General features: G+C 45.6%; 1 protein-coding gene across 1 annotated transcript in view; it reads right to left on the minus strand.

Annotated features, from left to right (window-relative positions):
* Window positions 1-327: 327 nt before the first annotated feature.
* Window positions 328-12,051, minus strand: part of cnsta (consortin, connexin sorting protein a) — a 42,289-nt gene continuing 30,565 nt past the window's right edge. The window contains exons 11-13 of the mRNA XM_017685780.2: window positions 5,057-5,195; window positions 3,808-4,072; window positions 328-2,900 (exon numbers count right to left, since the gene is read on the minus strand). Coding sequence (XP_017541269.2) covers window positions 3,864-4,072; window positions 5,057-5,195 — 348 coding nt within the window. The 3' untranslated portion in view covers window positions 328-2,900; window positions 3,808-3,863. The remainder of the gene's footprint in view (window positions 2,901-3,807; window positions 4,073-5,056; window positions 5,196-12,051) is intronic.

The following is a 12,051-nucleotide window of genomic DNA, read 5'->3' on the forward strand; positions in this document are numbered from 1 at the left end:
GTTCAGACGTCTTTACAGTGGTGGTGATGGGAACCAGGCGTCGCCATGACTACAACACAGATATAGACACTTTATTTACCATCCAGAACCACCAGAGAACCTACACGAGTCTTCTGAGCTTATATGGAATGTTGATGATGGAAAACAGTGGAAAATCTGGAATAATGAGTTTTCTTTGGGGACTATTTTGCCGCACAGCGCCCTGCATGTCTCCCTCCACCATGAATGGAGTTGAAGTTCTCTAAACTCTCATAAAACAGCGTCTCAGTCATCAGGCAGTGAATTCAGAACCAGCTCATGTAGGAACTTTTATAGGGGGACGTCTGGTTCCTATCACCACCACTGTGGACAGTTCTGACTCGGTAAGATTATCTAGAACAGAGCGTTTCACACCGAACCGCTCAGAACCGCTCTGTTTACATCTGAACCATTTAACAGAAAATAAAAAATGAGTTGTTTTCTGGTTCCTGGGTCTCTATTCTGTCCTCAGTGTAATAAATGCAGTATTTATTGTTGATTTAGTGTCGTATCTTCAACGTCCTCAAAATTCCGTGTTTTGATTAGTGTAGTTTTCCTGGCTGTGTTATCCCTGCTAACCCCAACACTGTAAAACACTCAGAGGGGCACTTTGACTATTACACAGATGTGGCCACTCAGAAAAAAATAAAGCCAAGCTTTATTAGGCAACCTGCTTTCTGAGAACAGGACGGCATGTCCACTCCAGGTAAGGGGAAAGGTCCTGCCCCAGGTGGAGGAGTTTAAGTATCTTGGTGTCTTGTTCACGAGTGATAGGAAGAGGGATGGTGAGATCGGCCGCAGGCTGGGACAGGCAGCAGAAGTAATGCGGTCACTGTACCGGACTGTACTGGTGAAGAGGAGCTGAGCCATAAGGCGAAGCTCTCCGTTTACCGGTCGGTCTACATCCTGACCCTCACCTGCGGTCATGAGCTGTGAGTAATGACCAAAGATCACGGATACAAGCAGCGGAAATGAGCCTCTTCGCAGCGTGGCGGCTACACTCTACTGACAGTGTGAGGAGCTCGGCCGTCTGGGAGGAGCTCGGAGTAGAGCCGCTACTCCTCCGCATTGAGAGGAGCCAGCTGAGGTTGTTCGGGCACCTGATCTGGATGCCCCCTGGACGCCTCCCGGTGGGGGAGTACCAGGCATGGCCAATGGGGATGAAACCCCAAGGTCGTCCTAGGACCCATTGGAGGGAAACACTGTCTTTACTAAAGAACCCTTAAGGAACCATCGTTTGGAGAGGGTACTTGCAGTGCATGCGCAGACAGATAGTCATCATAATGTTCATACAGCTCAGCTGCTGCATCCGTGCTTTACCCTCCACGCTGTTCCACCTGCTCAGTGTAGATGTGTATCAGAGAAAAACGTGGTTTTAAGGCTGGAGTGGTTTTGGGTACAGACGCCCTCTGACGCTAAACCTGAATGGAAACAGCACTGAGCCGATATCTGAGAATAATCAGCACCAAACAGCACGGCGCTGACCGCAGGCCCGAAACATCACACGCTAGCCTCAAACCACGTGGAGCCGTTAAAGGGCTGATATCCAGTGAACTTTCCTCGTTTTTAAAAGATGAAAGTGTTGGGGAACCACTGAACACCGCAGCACTGAAAGCCCGCGAGCGGAAGACAGCATTACTGTAGTGATTATAAAGTAAACAATGCAACATAGTGATTTACATGAGTGGTGCTATTTTAGAGAATCTGATGAAATATGGTTGTTTTCCAAAGCAAACGCTGTAAAAACACCGGCAGGCGACGTTCGTATGGAGCAGCGCCATAAAACAGTATGTATAAACTGCACTAACGCGAGACGAGGGCTGATATTAACCACATCAGCTTTAGGAGTAGAGTGTACTCGGCAGGACACAATGTGTTGTATAGTCGTCTAAATTTGGTATGCATACACTAAATATACTGTTATATATACTATTACTATTATATACACACACTGAACTGAACATTTTTACATATAAAATATCTACTATTATTATTATTACTCTATGATTGTACTGAATACATTCAGCTGTTGTCGGAAGGTTTTTTCACGTTTTTCAGTTTTTGACAAATTAAAAATGCCTGTTGCTCTTCGCAGTGTGTGTAAATTTAATTAAAGATGGAAAGACGTCTGGTTCCATTGACTTACATTAAAAGTGAAGTAGTTTTCTCCTTCTCCCGTAAAGCTACCATGTTGGAGACACGAGGTTTTGTTCCAACAACAGCGATATACTTATATATATTTATTTGGTAGTAAGTTTTGGACACAGCCTAGGATGCCTTTCAAAATAAAAGCGTACCTCTAAAACCCACCTGACGCCTTTCAAAGTAAAAGCTCACCATCAAAATTCTATAAACTTAAAACGATAAAAGTTTGATTTTTTTTCCTGACGTACTCGCAACCCTCTCAACGCCTGCTACCAGCTGAGAACCACTGCTGTAGTCAGCATCCTCTCTAGTGTCGCCATGGCGATCCAGCTATTGAAAGAACGGGGAAATGCCACCAATCAAACGTTAAGACTCCGTATTTAAGACTTTAAAAACTCGGTCTCTGTACATGAGGTGAAGTTGACGGCAGTAAACACTGAGCTACACTGGCCGAGAGATTCCCTGCTCCTTCAGGAGGCCTCCTCACGGCCGGGTGTGTGTTTCTTTGTCCAGTTCCCTGCGTGGAAGGCTTCGGTTTGACCCTGATGGGACACACGGCCGTTATGTCCAGCCTCCAGGTTCCTGTGGTGTGCAGAATGCTTCGGCTCGCCATACACGGACGCAGGAAGTGGCTCAGACAGACCTGGAAGCTGTGCCGATGTCTCAGAGTTAGCGCTGTAGTTGATCGTTTCAGCCTGGTGTTCATGAGAGCGACACACAAACCTTCAGGGAGGCAGCTGTGAGGAAAACGGGAAAGAGAGGACGAGACTCCTTTAAAGCGACAGTCTAACAGAAAACACACACAATCTCCCCAGCGTCGGCATGGAGCTGACCGCACGGCCAAACCATCACACACTCGCCTCTAACCACGAGTCGTTAAAGGGCCCACATCGTATAAAAACTCATCTCTTTAACAAGAATTTGACAAAGAATCCAGAAACCGCAGGTTTGAAAACGTACCCAGTCCGTACACGGACGCCGAGCTCATTTTGAATTCACTGGTTTTGTGATGTCACAAGGCGTTTAAATATATCCACCTATTCAGCCTACAGCAGATTAGCCCCGCCCATTTACCCTGAAGTTACAAGGAGTGTTTCGCAATGATTTTTGAATAATGCACAGCCAGTCATGACTGAGCTCATTTACATATATCAGTCCTAAAGGCAGCACGACAAACGATAAACACCACGAGACGCAGCGTTTCAATGAGTTAAAGAGCTGCGTTTACAGGTGTTCATTAAAAGTGAAGCTCTGAGCTCGACTGTCTAATAAAAGCTGAACTGAGCTCCTCAGTTCAGAGGCAGAAGAGCTGAAAGAGCCTCTCTACATTTCCTGTGGTTTACTGAAGGTGTTCAGAAGCTCAGAATCTGCAGATCTAACACCATAAACAGACACACGTTCAGGAGCTTTGAGGTCATTTAGAGCTTTAAACTCTGTTCTGAGTGAAACAGCCAGTGCAGCTGTTTTAAAGCAGGCCTGATCTGATCTCTCTGCTTTTATAAGTGGAAAAATGTACGTATCTCTAAATCTCTAACACCGTAGCTCCTCTGCTACATTTGAGGGAAACGGGTATATTAGAGCGCCCAGCTATTCATGTCAGTGTTTTTTTGATCGGGGCAGTATTATGGCGGTAATAACACGTACGCGTTTTTATCCGGAGATGCGTTTGGGTCCCTCTCCGCTGCTCCTCGGTCCTCCTGCTACGAGCCGCGGGTCAGCCAGTGCCGGAGCTCGTCCACCCCCCGCTGAACCTGACCTACGTAGAAGTCCATGTTGTGGGAGAAATCCGTGCACACGCTCGACTGGGCGTCGCCGAAGGTGCAGTACAGCGCAGTCCCACCCACACTGATCACCACAGTGGCGAGGCACAGCAGCAGGAGGAGCAACCAGGAGTCTCCGCCCACTTCATCTGCATAATCGATAAGACAGACACGAATTACACACTGCTGCGTGGGGGTGATCTTTCTAATGTTCGAGTAATGAAGTAGTAAGAACTCCCTTGGTTGCTAGGGTGTTGCCATGCGGTTACTATGGTATTTTGGGTGGTTGTTAGGGTGTTGCTAGATGATTTCTATGATATTCCAAGTAGTTGCTAAGGTGTTTCTAAGTGGTTCCTACAGTACCCAAAATGGCTACTAATGTGTAGCTAGGTGGTTGCAAGTGTGTTTCTAGGTGGTTGCTATGGTATCCCAGGTGGTTGTTAGGGTGCTGCTATAATATTCCAAGTGGTTCCTAAAGCGCTGCTAGGTGGTTGCTATCACAGCCCAAATAGGTGCTAAGGTGGTTCTAGGTCACTGCTATAGTATACAAGATGGTTGCTAGGGTGTAGCTGGTGGTTGCTAAGGTGTTGCTATGGTACCCATAGTGGTTGCTATGCTATCCCAATTGGTGTAAGGCATTGCTATAGTATCCCATGATGGTTGCGATGCACAAACACTAATAATAATTTTCAATAATAACAATCTTTTCCAAACTGCTGTTAAAAGCTCATTTTATACCTCTTTTGCTCTAAAATGGGTTTAAACACCTGAAAGGTTTGAGTGCTGAAGACTGAGATCACAGCAAGAGGAGAAAATGGGCACGGGCATTCTTCTAAAGAGAAAAGACAAGATCTAAAAAGCTTTGAATTTGAAATGGTAGTTTTTTTTCCAAACTAATGACAGTCATTATTAAGAACTGCTACCACATACCATGAAGCCACATTTGTGGGGGCTAACAGAGTTACAGATGGACTACAGTCTGTAACTGTAGAACTACAAAGCGGTCCTGTACAGTAACTGGAGCTGATGAAATGGACAGTAAGTGTAGAGACAAGCAGAAGAACTGGTCAGTGTATCTGTGTATATATATTATAATGATAATAACAAAGTAAACTGTAAGGGCAAAGACGTACCGTGGTCCAGGCCATCGTCAGGGACTCGGAAGCGGACTTTGCGTTTGCTGGCGGGTTTTGGAGTCGGTGTGGTGGAGCTCGTCCCCTTCAGAGAGGCTCTTCTCTTCAGGATAGAAACCAGACCAGCAGCCGGAGCGATCTGAGAGAAAACAGCCCAGTTTAACCACTGATGGGGACACCAAGTGTCAGTGATGTGAAGCACCTCCAGGCTTAGACTTTCAGAAATAAAGATGAGGTGGGGTTCTATACAGATCCACATACAACGCATTCTCCGTCAGTCTGAAGAATGATTTCACCATGCGGAGAACCGTTCATGCATGCAAATGATTCTATACAGAGCTCATGCCTCTAAACAGAACCACTGCGTTTACTAAAGAACCCTTGAAGAACCATCGTTTTTAAGTCTGTGGATACAGAACCAGTAATGAGAGCTTAAAAGCTTGTAGGAGAACCAGTGCAACCAGGCATAATAAACAAAACAAGCGAAACAGAGTAAATCCGTTTCCACGTTCAGGAAATACAAAATGAAATAATGTAAAAATTCTATAAATTACTGGCCACTGATGTTTCTATGAAGAGCTGCGGTTCCTCTGTCCACCTGCAGGGGGCTTCACCCTCCTCATTAATAATACAGAGAGGAAGATCAAACAGGAAACAGGAGTTGAATGCTGTTACATCATCAGCCTCTCAGTGAGGGAAAAGTCACTCAGGGGTCAGACTGTAGATGTAGGTGGGCACTCGGAATGACTGGAAGAGTTACTGACCTGCAGGAGCAAAACCGTTCAGGAAAGAGCCGCAGGTCATCTGATCTAATCGGAAAACCGGCCAGTCTGCTCCACTGCCTCAGTCATGGGTATTAGAAACGCATTAAAGGGACCGTCATCGTCTCCTCTTCTGTAGAGTCTCTGTTCTAGTGCGGTTCTGCGCTCTTCCTCACAGTAACTGAGATCTTCCTCGTCTCCTCTTCTGTAGAGTCTCTGTTTTAGTGCGGTTCTGCACTCTTCCTCACAGTAACTGAGATCTTCCTCGTCTCCTCTTCTGTAGAGTCTCTGTTCTAGTGCGGTTCTGCGCTCTTCCTCACAGTAACTGAGATCTTCCTCGTCTCCTCTTCTGTAGACTCTCTGTTCTAGTGCGGTTCTGCGCTCCTCCTCACAGTAACTGAGATCTTCCTCGTCTCCTCTTCTGTAGAGTCTCTGTTCTAGTGCGGTTCTGCGCTCTTCCTCACAGTAACTGAGATCTTCCTCGTCTCCTCTTCTGTAGAGTCTCTGTTTTAGTGCGGTTCTGCACTCTTCCTCACAGTAACTGAGATCTTCCTCGTCTCCTCTTCTGTAGAGTCTCTGTTCTAGTGCGGTTCTGCGCTCTTCCTCACAGTAACTGAGATCTTCCTCGTCTCCTCTTCTGTAGAGTCTCTGTTCTAGTGCGGTTCTGCGCTCTTCCTCACAGTAACTGAGATCTTCCTCGTCTCCTCTTCTGTAGAGTCTCTGTTCTAGTGCGGTTCTGCGCTCTTCCTCACAGTAACTGAGATCTTCCTCGTCTCCTCTTCTGTAGAGTCTCTGTTCTAGTGCGGTTCTGCGCTCTTCCTCACAGTAACTGAGATCTTCCTCGTCTCCTCTTCTGTAGAGTCTCTGTTCTAGTGCGGTTCTGCGCTCTTCCTCACAGTAACTGAGATCTTCCTCGTCTCCTCTTCTGTAGAGTCTCTGTTCTAGTGTGGTTCTGCGCTCTTCCTCACAGTAACTGAGATCTTCCTCGTCTCCTCTTCTGTAGAGTCTCTGTTCTAGTGCGGTTCTGCGCTCTTCCTCACAGTAACTGAGATCTTCCTCGTCTCCTCTTCTGTAGAGTCTCTGTTCTAGTGCGATTCTGCGCTCTTCCTCACAGTAACTGAGATCTTCCTCGTCTCCTCTTCTGTAGAGTCTCTGTTCTAGTGCGGTTCTGCGCTCTTCCTCACAGTAACTGAGATCTTCCTCGTCTCCTCTTCTGTAGAGTCTCTGTTCTAGTGCGGTTCTGCGCTCCTCCTCACAGTAACTGAGATCTTCCTCATCTCCTCTTCTGTAGAGTCTCTGTTCTAGTGCGGTTCTGCGCTCTTCCTCACAGTAACTGAGATCTTCCTCGTCTCCTCTTCTGTAGAGTCTCTGTTTTAGTGCGGTTCTGCGCTCTTCCTCACAGTAACTGAGATCTTCCTCGTCTCCTCTTCTGTAGAGTCTCTGTTTTAGTGCGGTTCTGCACTCTTCCTCACAGTAACTGAGATCTTCCTCGTCTCCTCTTCTGTAGAGTCTCTGTTCTAGTGCGGTTCTGCGCTCTTCCTCACAGTAACTGAGATCTTCCTCGTCTCCTCTTCTGTAGAGTCTCTGTTCTAGTGCGGTTCTGCGCTCTTCCTCACAGTAACTGAGATCTTCCTCGTCTCCTCTTCTGTAGAGACTCTGTTCTAGTGCGGTTCTGCGCTCTTCCTCACAGTAACTGAGATCTTCCTCGTCTCCTCTTCTGTAGAGTCTCTGTTCTAGTGCGGTTCTGCGCTCTTCCTCACAGTAACTGAGATCTTCCTCGTCTCCTCTTCTGTAGAGTCTCTGTTCTAGTGCGGTTCTGCGCTCTTCCTCACAGTGACTGAGATCTTCCTCGTCTCCTCTTCTGTAGAGTCTCTGTTCTAGTGCGGTTCTGCGCTCTTCCTCACAGTGACTGAGATCTTCCTCGTCTCCTCTTCTGTAGAGTCTCTGTTCTAGTGCGGTTCTGCGCTCTTCCTCACAGTAACTGAGATCTTCCTCGTCTCCTCTTCTGTAGGGTCTCTGTTCTAGTGCGGTTCTGCGCTCTTCCTCACAGTAACTGAGATCTTCCTCGTCTCCTCTTCTGTAGAGTCTCTGTTCTAGTGCGATTCTGCGCTCTTCCTCACAGTAACTGAGATCTTCCTCGTCTCCTCTTCTGTCTTCAGTGTGAGGAATGAGGAACAGTCGCTCTTCACTCCAAACTCTTGGGAAACTGGGTGAGTTTTCCGGTTTTCAGATCCAAGAGTTTCAGAGAAATACGGTCTGAGTTACGGTTTCTAGGCTGTCAAAGACCGACTGGGTGAACCGGTCTGCTACAGCGCCACCCTGAGGCGGAGCAGCGCTGCAGCTGTAGTTAGTTAAAGCCACCAGAGACCAGATTTGACTGAGTCTGGATTTGAGGGGCTGTTTTTCTAACAGACAGCAGAACTTTACCATCGGTTTATTTTCAGGGACCCCCAGAATTTTTATTTTGAGGCATTCAGGGTTAATTAGGGGATGCTGGAACCCTCAGGACTCCCTGTATTTCACACCTTGCCTGCTACTGACACGGCACAGCTGTAACATCACGTTTCCCTGCAGAATCTCTGCCTCCAAACCGGCTCTGCAGCTTCTTCAGCTCAGCTGCACTTGTTTCCAGTAAGCAGCCATTAAAAGTGCATTACAGGTTCAGACGCAGCTGACGGACCCGGCGCTGCTCCAGCCTTTAATATCGGACAACAGCACAGCAGATTCACAGCCTGTGGCTCAGCACCAGCCTCACCGACGCAGGACGATACGAGGACTTCAGTAAACAGAGAGCAGAGCATTAATAACTGCACTAACGGCCACTCAGTGCTCAGATTTAGCTCATGTTCTGTGTGCAGAGACGTCAGTGTTACATGTTAATTATCTCATTTCCAGGATGTGGAGATGTTTCATTCTTATTGTCTAATCATTAAATGCATAATTCCTGAACCTGGTATTATTTGTACTTGTGCATCCTCAAGTTAAAGGGCCCATATTATGGAGTTTCCTCACTTTGTTGACGTAGTATTAACACACTGTTAAGGCTTCACTGTCCAGACAGCCCATATACAGAAACTAAGCTGCCCATTTTTAATTTACCAATTTGATGTTTTTGTGATGTCATAAACAAATTTTCATCTATCTGCCTAAAAAGGTGTCCAGGCCCCACCCATTCACGTCGGAGCTATAAGTAGTGATTAAAGGCACAACCTGTTTAATTCTCAAAGATAAAGATAAATGATGTACAAATTAACTATGACACAAAAATTACCAGAGAGGAAAAAAATAGAACACAAGAAGAATGCAGGGTATGGGCCCTTTAAAGCTGAACCACAGGCACTTCATCATTCCCATCATATTAACCTCCGCAGTGCTGATGCCTCTCGTCCTTCAAGGGTTCTTTAGAAAAGAAAATGGTTCTGTATAGAACTATGAACACAAAGAACCATTTGCATAATTAAATGGTTCTCTGCTTGGTGGAGAACATCGGCCAATCCTAACCGATACCACAGACGAACATGTAAATTCACAGTGTTTGTTTACAGTGTGCCGAGATCATCCTGACCAATCACTGCTCCACATGAGCTCCGCATGTGGCTGCTTTGATGAACCAGTGTATTCATGCAACCCGAAAAAAGGAAATGATTTCAGTTAAAATATCGGGGAAATCTTTAACCGTCATGTTTTGGATCCGGCAGCAAGTTTATAATCCAACTCCTTTTCCAAAAAAGTTGGAACGCTGGGCAAAATGTAAATAAAAACAAAATGCAATGATGAGCAAATGGTTTAAACCAATGATTCAAAATAGTACAAAGGCAACAACTCAGATTTGAAACATATCAACATATCAAATGGTTTTTTGAAAAAAATTGCCCATTTTAAATTTGATGCCAGTAACACATTCCAAAAAAGATGGGACGGGGGAACAAAACGCTGGTAAAGGTGTGTGAGGCTAAAAAACACCTGGTGGTTAATCAGCAGCAGGTCAGTAACATGACTGGGTATAAAGAGCGTCTCGGACAGGCGGAGTCTTTCAGAAGTAAAGAGGAGGAGGGGTCACCACTCTGTGACAGACTGGACCATCAAATAGAGCAACAACTCAAGAAGAACGTTCCTCAACATAAAACAGCAAAGAGCTTCTGCTTTTCATCGTCTACGGTGCAGAATATCATTAAAGACTCAGAGAATCTGGAGAAATCTCTGTCTGTGAGGGACGAGGCTGAACACCAGTATCTGCTGGCCGTGATCTTTGGGCCCTCAGGCAGCACTGCATTAAAAACAGACATGATTCTGTAGTGGAAATCACTGCATGGGCTCAGAAACACTTCTGAAAACCACTGTCTGTGAACACAGTTCATCACTGCATCCACAAACGCTGTTAAACTCTAAAACACAAAGAAGAACCCAAATATAAACAGGACCCAGAAACGCTGCTTTTCAGGGAAGGCCTTGATTATTTCAGCAAGACGATGTCAAACCACATTCTGACTGTATTACAGCAGCTCTGCTCCTTATTAAGAGTCCGGGTGCTAAACTGACCTGCCTGCAGTCCAGACCGGTCACCCCTGAGAACATTTGGCACATTATGAAATTAATAAGACAACAAAGGAGCTCCTGAAACTATACATATAAATATATATATAAAATAAGAACAGAAAACAATTTCACTGTCAGAGCTGCAGCAGCGTCTCCTCAGTTCCCAAACACTGACAGAGCTGTTAAAGAGGAGGTGACGAGCTGTAAACAGGCCCCCGTCCCGACTTGTTTAGCACCTGTTTTTGGCATTAAATTCAAAATGGGCAAATATTTAAATAAATAAATAAATAAATAAAATTTCTCAGTTTCAACATTGTTTGCTGATTTTGTAGTAAAAATATAGTTTACATGATTTGCATATATTTGTTTTTGATTTATTTTTATTTCAGTTCTTTTATCCTACAGATTCATAACTTTACTGACACGTCTGCACAGCACTGTACGCACATACACAAACAAAGGACTCACACCCTGTAGTAAAAGTTACACTATGTTAGCAGAGGGTGTTCCAGGTGAAAGTCCACGCTGACAGACTCCAGTGGGAAACGCTGTCTGAGTGGACTGGAGCGATTTGTATTTTTATTTAGGTGAGATGGAAAACTTCTCATCAGTGCAAATTCAGCAGTTCAGGAAATATGACCCCTTTAAGGTAGAACCATAACGTGGCTGCACTGCGTTTATTTGGTATGTAAAGAACATCACCAAAGAAAACCAACAATGGATAGATTTTAGTTTAGTTTGTCTCATTATATATATATATATATATATATATAGTTAGGGAACCAGCCTTGTGACCGGAAGGTTGCCGGTTTTATCCCCTGAGCTGAAAGGACATGAGTGCTAACCCCCTACTGCTCCCTGGGCGCTGGGTGTGTCACTGCACGGAGGGGTTAAATGCGGAGGTCTCATTCCTCTGTGTGCAAAGCACAGCAGGCTAATGGTTCTAAAATCTAAAGACTCTAGATTCATTAGCTATTTACGCAACAGAACATGAGAGGGAGTGTGTAAGCAGCTCGTTGCTACGTCAGAGTAACGAGCTCCGCCCACTCGCCGCTCAGCCGGCAGTTCGTTCTCCAGCTCCTTACACTAAATTCCCAAACTGTCGTCACCACTGAGCAGCTTTTCAGTCGGCAGCTGTGACAGAAGAACAGCTGAACAACCTGGAATCAGCCAGAAATGAACCCAACACCATTCGCCAGACGTGTCTGATCTTCAGAGTCGGACCAAATCAGACTGAGCCGTAAAACTGACCCAATATCAGGTTCAGCTCAGTTTGGTCAGTTTGTCCAGATCAGTATTAATGTTGTTTTGTTCCAGCCGGTCTGTGAAGCTTCTTACAGCCCGTTTAGTTTGGCGAATGGTGTTGGGTTCATTTCTGGCTGATTCCAGGTTGTTCAGCTGTTCTTCTGTCACAGCTGCTGACTGAAAAGCTGCTCAGTGGAGACGACAGTTTGGGAATTTAGCGTCGTCTCGTCTTCAGAGTCGGACCAAATCGGCTGGCGGTCAGATGTGATCTTAACAGTGTCCGTTTTCTGTTTGTGGCAAAGTAAGAAGTAAAAACGTTCAAATGGCTACAGCTGTCAAAGACGTTGCTTAGCAACGGCATCTCAGCAGAGTGATACAGTGGTTGTGAAAAAACCTGTGATATTATGGTGAAATAATGACACGGTTAGACGTCTCTCAACCAACATCTAAATG

The sequence above is a fragment of the Pygocentrus nattereri genome, chromosome 10, assembly GCF_015220715.1.
Source record: "Pygocentrus nattereri isolate fPygNat1 chromosome 10, fPygNat1.pri, whole genome shotgun sequence".
NCBI classification, from domain to species: Eukaryota; Metazoa; Chordata; class Actinopteri; order Characiformes; family Serrasalmidae; genus Pygocentrus; species Pygocentrus nattereri.